General features: G+C 53.0%; 1 protein-coding gene across 1 annotated transcript; it reads right to left on the bottom strand.

Moving 5' to 3' along the window:
* Nucleotides 1-1,172: 1,172 nt before the first annotated feature.
* On the bottom strand, nucleotides 1,173-16,962 carry SNIP1 (Smad nuclear interacting protein 1). The gene is made up of 4 exons (XM_038758633.1): nucleotides 16,760-16,962; nucleotides 9,291-9,390; nucleotides 7,985-8,562; nucleotides 1,173-2,647 (listed from the first exon to the last, which is right to left on the bottom strand). The coding sequence occupies exons 1-4, from the start codon at nucleotides 16,960-16,962 to the stop codon at nucleotides 2,383-2,385; spliced, it is 1,146 nt and encodes a 381-aa protein (XP_038614561.1). The 3' UTR covers nucleotides 1,173-2,382.
* Between the last annotated feature and the right edge of the window lie 1,804 nt (nucleotides 16,963-18,766).

Raw genomic sequence — 18,766 nt, 5'->3', positions numbered from 1 at the left:
AAAGGAGCGAACGGAAGGAGGAGAGCCAAGGTTCAATCAATCAATCAATCAGTCGTATTTATTGAGCGCTTACTATGTGCAGAGCACTGTACTAAGCGCTTGGGAAGTACAAATTGGCATCACATAGAGACAGTCCCTGGTTCAAGGATGAACCAGTTTGCCTCGGAATCAAGACCTGGGCAATAGAGCCCTTCATTCAGTCAATTAACTGAATTCAGTTAACCGAATTTACCATTAATGCAGTCAATTAATGGGAAGGATGGGCTTTTACCGCATGCAGAGCCCTGTAATAATAGCGATGGCATTTGTTAAGCGCTTACTAGGTGCCCAGCACTGTTCTAAGCGCTGGAAACGGGGGGACCTTCCCATCAATCGACCTGTACTATATATGTATATATATATACCTATATATGTATATATGGTTGTACACATTTATTACTCTATTTATTTATTTATTTATTTATTTTACTTGTACATTTCTATCCTACTTATTTTGTTTTGTTGGTATGTTTGGTTCTGTTCTCTGTCTCCCCCTTTTAGACTGTGAGCCCACTGTTGGGTAGGGACTGTCTCTATGTGATGCCAATTTGTACTTCCCAAGCGCTTAGTACAGTGCTCTGCACATAGTAAGCGCTCAATAAATACAATTGATTGATTGATTGATTGTACTAAGCACTTACCCTCGACAGACCTGCGTTCTTCTACGAGGGGCCTCGCGCCCTTCTTGATTAGCACTGGGGAAGAGCCGAACCTGTGGCCCCCGGGGGTACCCTGATTATTTTGCTTTAAATTACCCTCCGTTCTCCGATGACGCGGGGGTGAAGCCCTTTGAAGAACATCGCCTTACGGCAAACTCGCGTTCCTAAGCGCCTAGTACAGTGCTCTGCACACAGTAAGCGCTCAAATACGATTGATGATGATGACCGACGCCCCGAGGGGACGTCGCTTCTGCGGGCCGCCGTGCGGAGGATGAGCTGGACGTTCGGCTCATTGCTACTTAGCGCTTCCCCGCTGATAAACTGTCGCGCAGAATCTCGCTCGGCTAACCCATAAAAACAATACTTAGGAAAAAAAAAACAGAAACGACTTAAAAGGAAGATCTCTGAATATGTTTAGGTCCTTGGAGCGGAGTCAGATGGATACTAAGAAAGCACTAACCGTCAAAGAGGGGCTATTTTTACAAGTGATTTATTTTTTGAAAAATCCCAAAGTATATATAAATGAGATCCCAATGTTCAATATCAGGGCGACCTTGTCTATGCTGGTAAAACAGTACTGTATTTACATAGCAAAAAGAGTCCTACCGTGTGTCCCTGGGAGCATACAAAGCTACACACACACGCGCACAATACTTTCTCTCTCTCTCTCTCTCAATACACACACTCTACACAGGTTGGCTGACCAGATTTTTCCATAGATACACAGAGTCCCTTTGGGGGAAAAGGAGTAAACAAGTTAAAGTCGCTTCCTCACTTCACGCCCTCCCCACCCCCGAGCCCCAAATTCCCAAGAAGATGGGATCTGCCCAGGCGGAGGGATTTTAAAAGATACCCGTTGAATCTCTTCCTGTAACAAAAAACGCAACCTAGTCAGGCTTACCCCAAAAAGGACCGTTCGGACCCCTTGACATGTGCCTCCCACAGACCTGGACAACGGGAGCGTCTCGAAAGACGGGGCGCAAAAACCGCCCCCGGACCAAGCCGGGCAGCCTTGAGAAACGGGCTCAAGGCCCGGTTTGGCCTTCCCTCTCCCAGCCGCCGAGAGACCCGCGGCCGCCGTCGGCCCCCGTTAGCTGCCGGCCGGTCATGAGGTCGTACGGTGTGACGTCCATCCCTGGGAACTGGCTTGCAAAACCAAGACGTTTCTGGAATTCGGGAGGCCTCCTAGGTGGAGGCGTCAGGCGGACGCTACGACCGCCGTCCGATAATCCATTCGGAGCGGGGGGGAGACCGCCGACGCGCCTCAACGCCCCCCTCCATCAGTTAACGGTGCGAAGAGAACCCGCCCTTTCCCCTCTTAACAAGCCCCGAGAGTTCCCGGGCCACGGTTTTGGGGAGCGGGCGAATGCCGACGCAACGTCTGGTGCTTTCTGCATCGGGGAGATTATTCAAAAGCAAGACGTCCCCGGCCATCTGGCCGGGGGGGAGGCGGATGACGAAAATAAATTTAACCAAAGAGATGGAGTTGGGAGTTGTTGGGTTCTCTTCTTTTTTTGTTTTTTTTTTTTAAGTGTAACAGGAGCCGGAGAGGGCCCCAGAGACGAGGCTTAAGGCAATAAGAGGCGTCATCGGAGAGGGCCCTGCTCTCTTCCCTTCGCCTTTCCGGGTCGGGGGACCGGGAAGGGGGTGCGGAGGGACCCCCCGCGTTCCCCCGGCGCGCCGGCTAGCTGTCCGACACCTCCTCCTCTTCCTCGTCCTCGTCCTCCTCCTTGGCGTCCACCTCGGACGTGTCCGAAGACTCGTGGAGGAGGACGTACTCGCGGCTGCTGAAGCCGAACTTGAGCACGTCCTTCTCCTTGAGTTCGTAGTAGCGCTGCGGCTCGATGCGCTGGTTGTTCAGGAAGGTGCCGTTGCCCGAGCCCAGGTCGATGATGTAGGGCCGGACCCTGCGGCCGACGCTGCCGTCCGCCCGCGTGTACTCCACCAGCCTGCCGGGGGGAACACCGCAGCCCTGAGCCCCCCGCGCGCGCCCGCGGGACAGAGCTCGGGCGCCGCAAGGATCCCGGGTTCTCGTCCCCTGGTCTGCTGTGTGCTCTGCACACAGTAAGCGCTCAATAAATACGATTGACTGATTGATTGATTAATAAATCCCATCATTATTATTATTATTGAAGGCCCATCTCCTCCCAGAGGCCTTCCCTAAGCCCCCCTTTCCTCTTCTCCCACTCCCTTCTGTGTCACCCTGACTTGCTCCCTTTATTCATCCCCCCCAGCCAGCCCCACACCATTTATGTCCCTATCTGTCGTTCGTTTATTTCTACTAATAATAATTGCGCAATTGGTAGCTGCTTACTATAATAACAATAATGATGGCATTTGTTAAGCGCTTCAAATGACACCTGTCTACATGTTTTGTTTTGTTGTCTGTCTCCCCCTTCTAGACTGTGAGCCCACTACTGGGTAGGGACTGTCTCTATATGTTGCCAACTTGTACTTCCCAAGCGCTTAGTACAGTGCTCTGCACACAGTAAGCGCTCAATAAATACGATTGATGATGATGATGATCTTGGGCACCTCACCTCCCTGCTCTGGGCCTCGGTTCCCTCAAGTGCAAAGTGGGGATCAAGACCGTGAGCTCCACGGGGGCCTTCCCTGACTGCGCCCCTTCCTTCCTCTCCCCCTCGTCCCCCTCTCCATCCCCCCCATCTTACCTCCTCCTCTTCCCCACAGCGCCTGTATATGTTTGTACATATTTTTATTTATTTATTCATTTTACTTGAACGTATCTATTCTATTTACTTTATTTTGTTAGTATGTTTGGTTTTGTTCTCCGTCTCCCCCTTTTCGACTGTGAGCCCACTGTTGGGTAGGGACTGTCTCTATATGTTGCCAACTTGTACTTCCCAAGCGCTTAGTACAGTGCTCTGCACACAGTAAGCGCTCAATAAATACAACTGATTGATTGATTGATTGATTGACAGGGGCCCGGTTCAACCTGATTAGCTTGTACCCACCCCAGCGCTTAGGACAGCGCCTAAGAGCTCGTTGTGAGTAGGGAATGTGTCTGTTGGTACGCCGTATTCATTCATTCAGTCAATCGTATTTATTGAGCGCTTACTGTGTGCAGAGCACCGGACTAAGCGCTTGGGAAGTACAAGTCGGCAACATAGAGAGACAGTCCCTACCCAACAGTGGGCTCACAGTCTAGAAGGGGGAGACAGAGAACAAAACAAAACATATTAACAAAATAAAATAAATAGAATAAACATGTACAAATAGAGTAATAAATCCGTACAAACATATATCCATATATACGGGTGCTGTGGGGAGGGGAAGGAGGGGCGGGGGGGATGGGGAGAGGAAGGAGGGGGCTCAGTCTTGTACTTCCCAAGCGCTTAGCACAGTGCTCTGCTCACAGTAAGCGCTCAATAAATACAATTGAATGAATGAATGAGGCGGGCGGAGGCCTGGGGTCACGGATGCCCTCGAGGAGCCGGTCCTGGCGGGGCGTCGTGCGGCTCTCCCAAGCACTTAGTACAGTGCTTTGCACACAGTAAGCACTCAATAAATACAAGTGAATGAATGAGTGCTTAACAAATACCCACCCGGACCCGACTCTGCCCAAACACCCCGTGCCCCCGGAAAAGCAAAACAAAAAACACCCCACGCGGCCAGGGATCTAGAGTTAGTAGGCATCTGGGAAGGGCCTTGAAACCTCACTAAAACTGACCAGGTTTCCTGGCCGATAAATACGGCTGATAATCAATAAATACAACCCACAGATGGGGACGGACGATCGAAATTCCACTAGAAGCAGTCTGGTCTAGGGGAAAGAGCAACGGGCCTAAGAGTCGGGGGGGGGACCTCAGTTCTGCGGTGAGCAAGAGTGAAGTCATTTTGTAATTACAGACACTGTTTTCCGAGTGACCGTCCTTTGAGCCCGTGAACGACAACACAGGAGGAGGAATTTGAAGAGGAGCTGACTACACAGGAGGAGGCACTGAAGAAAGACTGCCTGAGGTCCATGAGATAAGCTATCCTGCCCAAAAAAAACCCCTCGGGGTGGGCGCGGGGCGAAGGGTAGGCGACCCCCGGGGAACAACCGACGTGAGGAGTGGATAAAAGGGGAGAAAGAACAAGACCCCCGGGGGTGGCTAAACCGCCTCCATCCCAAACAGGCTAAGAACTGGACCACGGGGAGGGCGGGTCGACCTTAGAAGAGCGCTTTGCACACAGTAAGCGCTCAATAAATACGATTGATTGATTTTTTAGACTGTGAGCCCACTGTTGGGTAGGGACTGTCTCTATGTGTTGCCAATTTGTACTTCCCAAGCGCTTAGTACAGTGCTCTGCACATAGTAAGTGCTCAATAAATACGATTGATTGATTGACTGATTGATTGACCAAAGACTTGCGGAACAAGGTGGCCGCCGTGAGTTAAGAATCCGCTCCGGGAAGCGGCCGAGGCGCCTGACGCCGCGCAGCGGGCGGCCCGATTCCTCCCACGTGGGACCATCTGCGCCAACTTGGGGAAAACCGGCGGACTGGTAGGGGCGGGTGGGAGTGTGGGTGTTTCCCCCTTTAATTAGACTATTAAAAATTGAATAAGGTTTTTGCTATATACGGGGGGCGGGGGGGGGTTGGTTTCACTGTGATTTGACTTGTCATCGGGTGTCTGATGGGACAGGAGGAGGAGGGGGATCCCAGAGACGGACTCATCATCCTCAATCGTATTTATTGAGCGCTTACTGTGTGCAGAACACTGGACTAAGCGCTTGGGAAGTACAACTTGGCAACATATAGAGACAGTCCCTACCCAACAGCGGACTCATCGGCTAAGTGCCTGACAGGGTGAGATGGGCTCATGACGGTTTCTAACCCCAGCTCCGCCGCCCGCCTGCCAAGGGACCCTGGGCGAGTCACTTCACTTCTCTTGGCCTTGTTCCCCTCAACAGCAAGATGGGAATTCAGTACTGGTTCTCCCTCCTACTTGGACTGTGGGCCCCATGTGGGGCCCGATTATCCTCTATCTACCCCAGCGCTTCCTACAGTGTTTGGCGCAGAGCAAGCGCTTAATAAATACCACGATAATCCTTATGATTACTACTACTGCGCCGGAGGCGGACAGGTTGCGGGCGGCGCGGCCGGTCCTGAGCGCGGTGCTGGGCCGCGGCCTGCCCGGAGGAGGCTACCTCCTCAGCCAGGCAGTCCAGGCTTTCGCAACCAAGGAACAACGTAAAGGACCCCGGGACCTGTCCTCCCAGTAGGAAAAGAAGCCCAGTTGGTTGTCAAGTCCTTACTATGTGCCAGGAACCGTCTAATCATCATCATCACCATCATCATAATGGTATTTGAGTGCATAGTATGCTTCTCATGCGCATAAAGTATGTGCATGAGAAGCAGCGTGGCTCGGTGGAAAGAGCCCGGGCTTTGGAGTCAGAGGTCATGGGTTCGAGTCCCGGCTCCGCCACGTGTCTGCTGTGTGACCCTGGGCAAGTCACTTAACTTCTCTGAGCCTCAGTTCCCTCATCTGTAAAATGGGGATTAAGACTGTGAGCCCCACGTGGGACAACCTGATCACTTTGTATCCCCCCAAGCGCTTAGAACAGTGCTCTTTGCACATAGTAAGCGCTTAGCAAATGCCAACATTATTATTATTTTTATTATCAGGAACTGCCTAAGAATAATAATAATAATAATAATGGTATTTGTTAAGCCCTTACTATGTCCCAGGAACTGCCAAATCATAATAATAATGACTGAGCCCCCTCCTTCCCCTCCCCACAGCACCTGCATATATGTACATATGTTTGTACAGATTTATTACTCTATTTTGTTTGCACATATTTATTCTATTTATTTTATTTTGTTAATACGTTTTGTTTTGTTTTCTGCCTCACCCTTCTAGACTGTGAGCCCGCTGTTGGGTAGGGACCGTCTCTATCTATATGTTGCCAACTTGGACTTCCCAAGCGCTTGGTACAGTGCTCTGCACACAGTAAGCGCTCAACAAATACGATTGAATGAATGAGTGAATACTACATCCCAGCTGGAATTGGGAAGAGACGTGCCGACTCCATCTTCCAAAACTCTTCGGAACCGAAGAAATCCGACATCTTGGTCAAAAGAGACCAGGGTCCGGAGGGAGGAATGGCAACCGTCCTCGCCCACCCCCCGCCAAAAAAGCACATATTTGCTCTACATCTGACCAAGACAGCTGACTTCCTACCACAGCTGAACTGGTTTGAACCAAATAGTGGCTGTTCAGGTCACTTGAGAAGCAGAAGCAGCGTGGCTCAGTGGAAAGAGCACAGGCTTTGGAGTCAGAGGTCATGGGTTTGAATCTCGGCTCTGCCAATTGTCAGCTGTGTGACTTTGGGCAAGTCACTTAATTTCTCGGGGCCTCGGTTACCTCATCTGGAATATGGGGATGAAGACTGCCCCTGTGGGACAACTTGATCACCTTGTAACCTCCCCAGCACTTAGAACGGTGCTTTGCACATAGTAAGCGCTTAATAAATGCCATCATCATTATTATTATTATCTGTGGGACAACCTGATCATCTTGTAACCTCCCCAGCACTTAGAACAGTGCTTGGCACATAGTAAGCGCTTAATAAATGCCATCATCATCATCATCATTATTATTATTTGAGGGCCCCGACTGCTGGATGGTTTCAGGAGCCAAGACGAGGCGCAAGCGGCCCGAGTCACTACATCAACGGTACTTACTGAGCACTACCTCTGCACTAAGCACTTGGGGGAGTCCAATACTCAACCGAGATGGGAGATCCGATCCCTGCCCTGGAGGAGATTATGCCATTCTCTTCTTCTTCCTGTTTGTGATATCATCAATCGTATTTATTGAGCGCTTACTGTGTGCAGAGCACTGGACTAAGCGCTTGGGAAGTCCAAGTTGGCAACATATAGAGACAGTCCCTACCCAACAGTGGGCTCACAGTCGAAAAGATATCTGTTCCTGCTTACTTTGTGGCAGGCGCCGTACTAAGCGCTGGGGTAGATGTAAGGTAAACAGGTTGGGCACGGTCCACGACCCACAGGGGCTCACCGTCTTAATCCCTATTTTATACAGATGAGGTGAGGGAAGGCCAGAGAAGTGAAGCGACCGGCCCCCGGTCACAGGGCGGGATCAGGATCAGAACCCACTAGGCCATGCCGTTTCCCTCCGTCGAGCCGTCCCGACCCGGAGCGAGGGGGGGGGTTCAGAGAGTGAACGGCCGGGATCCCCAACTCCGAAGCCACCGGTCAGCCTTTCGCTCCCCCCGCCACACACCCCCGGGACCCGGCGGGCAAGGGATACCCACCGATACTGAAACACGGCGTGCTGCTTGGAGCAGGAAGGGTGGTCGATGGGGATGTCGGCGATCCGGCGGTGGCGGCCCAGCAGGTAGGCGCTCTGCCTGTGGATGTACATGACCGGGAGGACCTCGTCGTTTTTAAAGGGGTACAGGCGCCACCGTTTCTTGGGGATCCGGGCCTCCGGGGGCTCGCTGTACTTGATCACCACCCCCCGGAACGTGTTGGTGTCTTCCAGGAGGGCCCCGGACAGTTCGAAGCTGGGTTTCTCTTTGCCCGGGGGCCCTTTCTCTTTGGCGTCGCCCTCGGGCTTCCCCGGCCCTTGGCCCTCCTGGCTGCCGCCCTCCAGAAGAAGCCTCGGGCGGTGCTCTCGCCGCCTCACGTTGAACAGCTCCCTCTCCGCTTCTTGCTCCTGCAAGTTCTGTGCCTCCCGGGCCCGCCCGGCCCCGTGGCCGCCGCCCGGACGTTCCCCGGGGGGTTTCCGCCGGGCGGGGTGGTCCCGGGGCCGCTCCCGCTTGGGCTCCTGCTCGGACGGGTCTCTGGGTGGCCGCTCCTCGCGCCCTCTCCGAGGGGCATCGTCCCGCTCCTGGAAACACAGGCGCGGGGCAGGTGGGGATCTGGGGCGGGGCCCGACAGGCGGAGCCCTGGAGAGACGCCCGGAAGCCGGCCGAGCAGCGGGGAGGCCGGCGGGGCGCGGGGACCCCCGGGCACACGCGTGGGAGAGGTCACGAAGACCAGCCGGAGGGTCTGGGCTGGGGCAGGGAGGCCCGCTAAGAGAGACGGGGGCCGCCACCCCCGTGGGTGGTTTCGCATTAACTGAGGAAGGCCCAAGAATCAGGGCGCCGTCTCCACCCTCAGAATCCCTTTCGATACCAACTCCGGGTGGAGGGACAGGATGACAAGGGGGTCTAGGGGTTTTGAAACAACCCCAACAACGCTGTGCAAACTTCCAGGCTGAGAAAGGGTCGCAGAGAGCTCCAGTTCTCCCCTGGTTTGCTCACCCCCGTCCATGCCCTTCCTTTAGAGTGCCAGAAAACCAAACCACCCTTCTCTTCCGGGGGGTGGGTATGAGAGCCCCGGGGGCGGAAGAGAAATCGGCTCCTCCTCCTCCTTCCCTTGGCTAGTGGCGGTCCTCTCCTCGGGGATATCATTTAGCGCGCCCCGGTCCCGGAGCCGCTCACCCCAACCGAGAAGCGGGCAGAGCACGGCTGGAGTCCATGGCCGGGCGACCACTCCATCGGGCTCCAGCTGACGTGGAGCCCGGGCTCCCCGTCACCCACGAGCGGGGCAGCGGGCGGTTCGAGCTGCGGTTACCTGCTTCACTTGGACGGCCAGGCAGTGCGGACTGCGACTTCGCTTATTCCGAGGAGATCTGCTTCTTCTCTCCGACTTGATTTTCTTTCGGGAGGGTGACCTTTGGAAAGCAGGGCACGCATTCATGCATTCAGTCGTATTTATTGAGCACTTACTGTGTGCAGAGCACACACACACACACAGTTGAAGTTTGATGGCTCGATCCCAACACCCTTCCCCTTCACCTCCCCGCTCCTTTCTCTCACAGCCTACTGCCCTTCTTTCCATTCCAGGTCAAGGCCACCTCCTCCACGAAAACTTTCCCCCGGTTAGTCTTATCAATCAATCATATTTATTGAGCACTTACTGTGTGCACAGCACTGTACTACGCGTTTGGGAAGTACAAGTTGTCAACATATAGAGACGGTCCCTACCCAACAGTGGGCTCACAGTCTATCCACTCCCCAAAAGGATCCAGACCAGGCCAAATTCAGCGCTTAGAACAGTGCCTTGCACATAGTAAGCACTTAATAAATGCCATCATTATTATTATTAAATCCACTCCTCCACCTCAGCCAGTTCTTCTTACACCATATATGCCGCTGCACTCAGATTGAGGGTACTATATTGATCTCTTTGGCCTTGCTAGCTGAAAGGTAGGGTTTTCTGAGAGCAGGAACCGTTGTCAATCAGTAATATTAAGCTTGTACTCTATGCAGGGCAGGGACTGTGATTATGCTTCATCCACGTACTTCTTTTACCTCATCCATGTATTTCCTTCCCAGGTTCCCTCAGATCACGTAACAAATTCAATTACTAGTAAGCCCTTGGGAAAGAGCAGTGGACTTGATGTGACCCTTAGTCTTGATTAGCTGCTCCAAGCACTGAGAGGTACACTCTAAGGACTAAGTACAGACTTGGGACTAGGCAAGCGCCTGGAAACACCTACTAATTAGAGGCCAGAGTGAGAAGTAGTGCTAAGTAACAGATTGTGCTACGACTCACGTCAGGGAGGAACACACGGAAAAAGCGGTGTGGCCGAGTGGATAGAACAAGGGCCTGGTTGTCAAAAGGACCTGGGGTCTCAACCAAGCTCTACCACTTGTCTGCCGTGTGACCCTGGGCAAGTCATTTCACTTCTCTGTGCCTCAGTTACCTCATCTGCAAAATGGGGATTAAGATGGCGAGCCCCACGTGGGACAGGGACTGGGTCCAACCTGATTCCAACGTATCTATCCCAGTGCTTAGAATAGTGCTTGCCATTAATAAACACCACAAAAAAAACATGCACACGGTAGGTACAATTTTGCTGTGGATGAAGGTGAGGGGGGTTTCTTAGGGGAGTTGGGGGGGGCGGGAAGTGGGGAAAGGGGGGAGGGGGGAAAGAAAGAGGGGAAAAGGGAAAGGGGGGAGAGGGGAAGAAAGGAGAGGGGAAGGAAGAGGGAGGAGAGGGGAAGGAAGAGGGAGGAGAGGGGAAGGAAGAGGGAGGAGAGGGGAAGGAAGAGGGAGGAGAGGGGAAGGAAGAGGGGGGAAGGAAGGGGGGAAGGAAGGGGGGAAGGAAGGGGGGAAGGAAGGGGGGGAAGGAAGGGGGGGAAGGAAGGGGGGGAAGGAAGGGGGGAAGGAAGGGGGGGAAGGAAGAGGGGGGAAGGAAGAGGGGGGAAGGTAAATTGGGGAAAGGGGGGAGAGATGGGAAGGGGGGGAAGAGAGGGGGGAAGAGAGGGGGGAAGAGAGGGGGGAAGAGAGAGGGGGGGAAGAGAGAGGGGGGAAGAGGGGGGGAAGAGAGGGGGGAAGAGAGAGGGGGAAGAGAGAGGGGGAAGAGAGAGGGGGAAGAGAGAGGGGGGAAGTGAGAGGGGGAAGAGAGAGGGGGAAGGGGGGGAAGAGAGGGGGGAAGAGAGAGGGGGGAAGAGAGGGGGGAAGGGGGGGGAAGAGGGGGGGGAAGAGAGGGGGGGAAGAGAGGGGGGAAGAGAGGGGGGAAGAGAGGGGGGGAAAGAGAGGGGGGAAAGAGAGGGGGGGAAAGAGAGGGGGGAAAGAGAGAGGGGGAAAGAGAGGGGGAAAGAGAGAGGGGGAAAGAGAGAGGGGGAAAGAGAGAGGGGGAAAGAGAGAGGGGGGACGGGGGGGAAGAGGGGGGGGGAAGAGAGGGGGGGGACGAGAGGGGGGGGAAAGAGAGGGGGGGAAAGAGAGGGGGGGAAAGAGAGAGGGGGGAAAGAGAGAGGGGGAAAGAGAGAGGGGGAAAGAGAGAGGGGGAAAGAGAGAGGGGGAAAGAGAGAGGGGGAAAGAGAGAGGGGGAAAGAGAGAGGGGGAAAGAGAGAGGGGGAAAGAGAGAGGGGGAAAGAGAGGGGGAAGAGAGAGGGGGGAAGAGAGAGGGGGGAAGAGAGAGGGGGGAAGAGAGGGGGAGAAGAGAGAGGGGGGAAGAGAGAGGGGGGAAGAGAGAGGGGGAAGAGAGAGGGGGGAAGAGGGGGGAAGAGAGGGGGAAGAGAGGGGGGGAAAGAGAGAGGGGGAAAGAGAGGGGGGAAAGAGAGAGAGGGAAAGAGAGAGGGGGAAAGAGAGAGGAGGAAAGAGAGGAGGGAAGAGAGAGGAGGAAAGAGAGAGGGGGAAAGAGAGAGGGGGAAAGAGAGAGGAGGAAAGAGAGGAGGGAAGAGAGGGGAGAGAGGGGGAAAGAACGAGGGGGAGGTAAAAGGGGGAAGGAAAAAGGGGGAAGGAAAAAGGGGGAAGGAAAAAGGGGGGGAAAAGGGGGGAAAGAAAGAAGGGGAAGGGAAATGGGGGGAAGGGAAATGGGGGAAGGAAAGGAGAGAAGGAAAAGAAGAGGAAAAGGGGGAAGAAAAGAAGAGAGGGAAAGGGAGAAATAACCAGGAGGAAGAGAAAGGGGGAGAGGGAAAGGGGGGAAAGGAAAGGGGGGGGAGAGGGAAAGGGGGGAAATTATTAAGAGCTCCTACTGAGAGCTCACCTCCTCCAGGAGGCCTACCCAGACTGAGCCCCCCTCTTTCCTCACCCCCTTCCCCCGCCCTACCTCCTTCCCCTCCCCACAGCACCTGTACATATGTTTGTACAGATTTATTACTCTATTTTACTTGTACATATTTACTATTTATTTTAATGATGTGCATCTAGCTTTAATTCTATTTGTTCTGACGACTTTGGGAGAGGGAAAGAGGGGGAGAGGGAAAGGGGGAGAAAGGGGGGAAAGGACAGGAGGAGAGGAGGGAAAGCAGGTCGGGGGGCGGTGACCACGGGGTGTGTGGGTGGGGGGGGGGGAGGTGTCCCCTCCTGGCGCTCCGAGGGCCACAAGGGGCCATGGCTCAGTGGCAAGAGCCCGGGCTTTGGAGTCAGAGGTCATGGGTTCAAATCCTGGCTCCACCACCTGTCAGCTATGTGACTTTGGGTAAGTCACTTAACTTCTCTAGGCCTCAATTCCCTCATCTGGAAAGTTGGGATTAAGAGACTGTGAGCCCCCCGTGGGACAACCTGATCACCTTGTAACCTCTCCAGCGCTTAGAACGGTGCTTTGCACATAGTAAGCGCTTAACAAATGCCATCATTATTACTTCTTCTAGACTGTGAGCCCGTTGTTGGGTAGGGACCGTCTCTCTATGCTGCCAACTTGTACTTCCCAAGCGCTTAATACAGTGCTCTGCACACAGCAAGTGCTCAATAAATACGACTGAATGAATGAATGAATGGGGGATGAACAGACTGTGAGCACCCCGTGGGACAACCTGATCACCTTGTAACCTCCCCAGCGCTTAGTGCAGCACCTTGGCACCTAGTAGGCGCTTAATGAATACCCCCATAATTATTAAGACCTCCTACTGAGAACTCACCTCCTTCAGGAGGCCTTCCCAGACTGAGCCCCCTCTTTCCTCTCCCCCTCCCCCCTCCCCCCCCCGCCCTACCTCCTTCCCCTCCCCACAGCACCTGTATATATGTTTGTGCAGATTTATTACTCTATTTATTTTACTTGGACATATCTACTATTTATTTTGTTAATGATGTGCACCTAGCTTTAATTCTATTTGTCCAAATGACTTTGACACCTGTCCACATGTTTTATTTCGTTGTCTGTCTCCCCCTTCTAGACTGTGAGCCCGTTGTTTGGTAGGGACCATCTATGTTGCCAACTTGAACTTCCCAAGCGCTCAGTACAGTGCTCTGCACACAGTCAGCACTCCATAAATACAGTTGAATAACTGAATGAATGACGGTCTCTCTCTGTGGCCGACCGGTACTTCCCAAGCGCTTAGTCCAGTGCTCTGCACACAGTCAGTGCTCAATAAATACGGTTGAATAACTGAATGAATGACTGTCTCTCTCTGTGGCCGACCGGTCCTTCCCAAGCGCTTAGTCCAGTGCTCTGCACCCAGTAAGCGCTCAATAAATACGGTTGAATGAATGAATGACTGTCTCTGTGGCTGACCGGTTCTTCCCAAGCGCTTAGTCCAGTGCTCTGCACCCAGTAAGCGCTCAATAAATATGACTGAATGAATGAATGACTGTCTCTGTGGCTGACTGGTCCTTCCCAAGCGCTTAGTCCAAGGCTCTGCACACAGTCAGAGCTCAATCAATACGGTTGAATGAATGACTGTCTGTCTCTGTGGCCAACTGGTCCTTCCTAAGCTCTTAGTGCAGTGCTCTGCACACTGTCAGTGCTCGATCAATACGGTTGAATAACTGAATGGATGAATGACTGTCTCTCTCTGTGGCCGACCGGTCCTTCCCAAGCGTTTAATCCAGTGCTCTGCACAAAGTCGGAGCTCAATAAATACAGTTGAATGAATGAATGATTGTCTCTGTGGCCGACTGATCCTACCCAAGCGCTTAGCCCAGTGCTCTGCACACAGTCAGCGCTCAATACGATTGAATGAATGAATGAATGACTGTCTCTCTCTGTAGCCGACTGGTCCTTCCCAAGCGCTTAGTCCAGTGCTCTGCACACAGTAAGCGCTCAATCAATACGATTGAATGAATGACCGTCTCTCTCTGTGACTGTCTGGTTCTTTCCCAAGCTCTTAGTACAGTGCTCTGCACACAGTCAGTGCTCAATAAATACGACTGAATGAATGACTGTCTCTGTGGCTGACTGGTTCTTTCCCAAGCGCTTAGCCCAGTGCTCTGCACCCAGTCTGCACCCAGTAAGCGCTCAATCAATACGATTGAATGAATGAATGACTGCCTCTCACTGTGGCCGACCAGTCCTTCCCAAGCGCTTAGCCCAGTGCTCTGCACACAGTCAGCGATCAATAAATACGGTTGAATAACTGAATGAATGACTGTCTCTGTGGCCGACCGGTCCTTCCCAAGCGCTTAGCCCAGTGCTCTGCACCCAGTAAGCGCTCAATCAATACGATTGAATGAATGAATGACTGTCTCTCTCTAGGGTCGACTGGTCTTTCCCAAGCGCTTAGTGCAGTGCTCTGCACCCAGTAAGTGCTCAATAAATACAATTGAATGAATGAATGACTGTCTCTGTGGCCGACCGGTCCTTCCCAAGCGCTTAGTCCAGTGCTCTGCACCCAGTAAGCGCTCAATCAATATGACTGAATGAATGAAAGACTGTCTCTCTCTGTGGCCTACTCGTCCTTCCCAGGCGCTTAGCCCAGTGCTCTGCACACAGTCAGCGCTCAATACGGTTGAATGAATGTATGACCGTGTCTCTCTGGGGCCGACCAGTCCTTCCCAAGCGTTCAGCGCAGTGCTCTGCTCAATACGGTTGAATAGCTGAATGAATGACCGTCTCTCTCCCAAGCATTTGGCCCAGTGCTGTGCACACGCAGCGGGCGCTCCATCCTGACTGAATGAATGAATGAATGGCTGGATGAATGGATGGATGAATGACTGTCACTCTCTGTGGCCGACCGGTACTTCCCAAGCGCTTAGTCCAGTGCTCTGCCCACAGTAAGCGCTCAATAAATGCAATTGGATGAATGAATGACTGTCTCTGTGGCCGACTGGTCCTTCCCAAGCGCTTAGCGCAGTGCTCTGCACACAGCCAGCGCTCAATCAATACGATTGAATGAATGAATGACTGTCTCTCTCTGTGGCCGACTGGCCCTTTCCAAGCGCTTAGTCCAGTGCTCTGCACGCAGTCAGCGCTCAATAAATACGGTTGAATAACTGAATGAATGACTGTCTCTCTCTGTGACCGACTGGTCCTTCCCAAGCTCTTAGTCCAGTGCTCTGCACCCAGTAGGCGCTCAATCAATACGATTGAATGAATGAATGACTGTCTCTCTCTGTGGCCGACTGGCCCTTCCCAAGCGCTTAGTCCAGTGCTCTGCACACAGCCAGCGCTCAATCAATACGATTGAATGAATGAATGACTGTCTCTGTGGCCGACTGGTCCTTCCCAAGCGCTTAGTCCGGTGCTCTGCACACAGTCAGCGCTCAATCAATACGATTGAATGAATGAACGAATGGACTGTCTCTCTCTGTGGCCGACTGGTCCTTCCCAAGCGCTTAGTCCAGTGCTCTGCACACAGTCAGCGCTCAATCAATACGACTGAATGAATGAACGAATGGACTGCCTCTCTCTGTGGCCGACCGGTCCTTCCCAAGCGCTTAGCCCAGTGCTCTGCACCCAGTAAGCGCTCAATAAATACGACTGAATGAATGACTGTCTCTGTGGCCGACTGGTCCTTCCCAAGTGCTTAGTGCAGTGCTCTGCACCCAATCAGCGCTCAACAAATACGACTGAATGAATGACTGTCTCTCTCTGTGGCCGACAGGTCCTTCCCAAGCACTTAGTCCAGTGCTCTGCACACAGTCAGCGCTCAATCAATACGATTGAATGAATGAATGACTGTCTCTGTGGCCGACTGGTCCTTCCCAAGCGCTTAGCGCAGTGCTCTGCACCCAGTCAGCGCTCAACAAATACGACTGAATGAATGAATGACCGTCTCTGTGGCCGACGGGTCCTTCCCAAGCGCTTAGCGCAGTGCTCTGCACCCAGTCAGCGCTCAACAAATACGACTGAATGAATGAATAACCGTCTCTGTGGCCGACTGGTCCTTCCCAAGCGCTTAGCGCAGTGCTCTGCACCCAGTCAGCGCTCAACAAATACGACTGAATGAATGAATGACCGTCTCTGTGGCCGACGGGTCCTTCCCAAGCGCTTAGCGCAGTGCTCTGCACCCAGTCAGCGCTCAACAAATACGACTGAATGAATGAATGACCGTCTCTGTGGCCGACGGGTCCTTCCCAAGCGCTTAGCGCAGTGCTCTGCACCCAGTCAGCGCTCAACAAATACGACTGAATGAATGAATGACTGTCTCTCTCTGTGGCCGACCGGTCCGTCCCAAGCGCTTAGTCCAGTGCTCTGCACCCAGTCAGCGCTCTATCAATACGACTGAACGAATGAATGACCGTCTCTCTGTGTGCCCAACTGATCACTACCATCATCAATCGTATTTACTGAGCGCTTACTACGTGCAGAGCACTGTACTAGGCGCTAACTGACGGATGAGTGCGTGAGGCGGCGGCGCGGCCGGTGTACCTACCTGCTGGCCTGGCGCCTCCGGTCGCGGTGGCGGTCCCGGTCCCGGTGTCTCGCCGCCCTCACCGCCTCCTCGTCGTCCTGCTCGTCCTCGGGCCCGCGGCGCCATGGCGGCGGTGATGATGGAGGCGGCGGCGGTGGTGATGATGATGACGATGATGGCGGCGGCCGGCCCCGCTCGGCCTTCGCTTCCCTCAGCGCCTTCATGGCGGGGCCGCCGGCCCGGGCCGCACCGGAAGGAGGAAGCCCCGGCCTGACGTCACTTCCGCCTCCTCCTCCTCCTCCTCCGCCGCCCCCTGCCGGCCGCCCCCGCGATAGCCGCGGCGCCGTCCTGCCCTGCCCGCCCGCGGCCGCGCGGCGGCGCTACGACCACCGGACCTGCCAATCACAACGATCATCATCGTCATCACCTGTCTCCATTACAATAATAATAATGATAATAATAGTTATTTTATTTTGTTACTATGTTTGGTTTTGTTCCCCGTCTTCCCCCTTCTGGACTGTGAGCCCGCTGTTGGGTAGGGACTGTCTCCATATGTTGGCAACTTGGACTTCCCAAGCGCTTAGTCCAGTGCTCTGCACACAGTAAGCGCTCAATAAATACGATTGATGATGATGATGATGAAGGGGGAGACAGAGAACAAAACAAAACATTAAAAGAAAATAGTAAGCGCTCCATAAATACGATTGGTTGGTTAATAATAATAATAATAATGGCATATCAATCAATCAATCGTATTTATGGAGCGCTTACGGTGTGCAGAGCACTGGACTAAGCGCTTGGGAAGTCCAAGTTGGCAACGCCTAGAGACGGTCCCTACCCACCAGCGGGCTCACAGTCTAGAAGGGGGAGACAGACAGCAAACCAAAACATATTACCAAAATAAAATGAATATTCTAGACTTTGAGCCCGTTGTTGGGTAGGGATCATCTCTATATGTTGCCAACTTGGACTTCCCAAGCGCTTAGTCCAGTGCTGTGCACACAGTAAGCGCTCCATAAATACGATTGAACGAATGAATGAATGAAAGTGGCAGAGGTGGGATTAGAACCCATGACCTCCAAAGCCCGGGCTCTTTCCACGGAGCTATGCTGCTTCTCTAATGAATGAATGATTCATTCATTCATTCATTCACTTAATCAATCAATCAATCGTATTTATTGAGCGCTTACTATGTGCAGAGCACTGTACTAAGCGCTTGGGAAGTCCAAGTTGGCAACGCATAGAGACGGTCCCTACCCGACAGTGGGCTCACAGTCTAGAAGGGGGAGACAGAGAACAAAACATATTACCAAAATAAAATAAATAGAATAAATAGTCTAGACTTTGAGCCCGTTGTTGGGTAGGGACCGTCTCTAGATGTTGCCAACTTGGACTTCCCAAGCGCTTAGTACAGTGCTCTGCACACAGTCAGCGCTCCATAAATACAGTTGAATAACTGAATGAATGAATGAAAGTGGCAGAGGCGGGATTAGAACCCATGACCTCTGACTCCAAAGGCCGGGCTCTTTCCACTGAGCCGTGCTGCTTCTCTAATGAATGAATGATTCATTCATTCATTCATTCATTTAATCATATTGAGCGCTTACTGTGTGCATAACACCGGACTAAGTGCTTATTTATTAAGTGCTTACTATGTGCCAGGAACTGTTCTAAGCACTGCGGAGGTTACAAGATGGTCGGGTTGTCCCACAGGGGGCTTGCAGTCTTCATCCCCATTTCACAGACGAGGTCACTGAGGCCCAGAGAAGCGAAGTGAATAGCCCAAAGTCACACAGCTGACAATTGGCTGAGCCGGGATTTGAACCCATGACCTCTGACTCCAAAGCCCGGGCTCTTTCCACTGAACCACGCCGCTTCTCTAATAATGTTGGTATTTAAGTGCTTACTATGTGCCAAGCAGTGAGGGAGATACAAGGTGATCAGGTTGTCCCACGAGGGGCTCCCAGTCTTCATCCCCATTTTACAGATGAGGTAACTGAGACCCAGAGAAGTGAAGTGACTTGCCCA

Source organism: Tachyglossus aculeatus, chromosome 16, assembly GCF_015852505.1.
Source record: "Tachyglossus aculeatus isolate mTacAcu1 chromosome 16, mTacAcu1.pri, whole genome shotgun sequence".
NCBI classification, from domain to species: Eukaryota; Metazoa; Chordata; class Mammalia; order Monotremata; family Tachyglossidae; genus Tachyglossus; species Tachyglossus aculeatus.
Note: the sequence above shows the minus strand (reverse complement) of the source record. Positions and strands in the feature narration are given on the sequence as shown.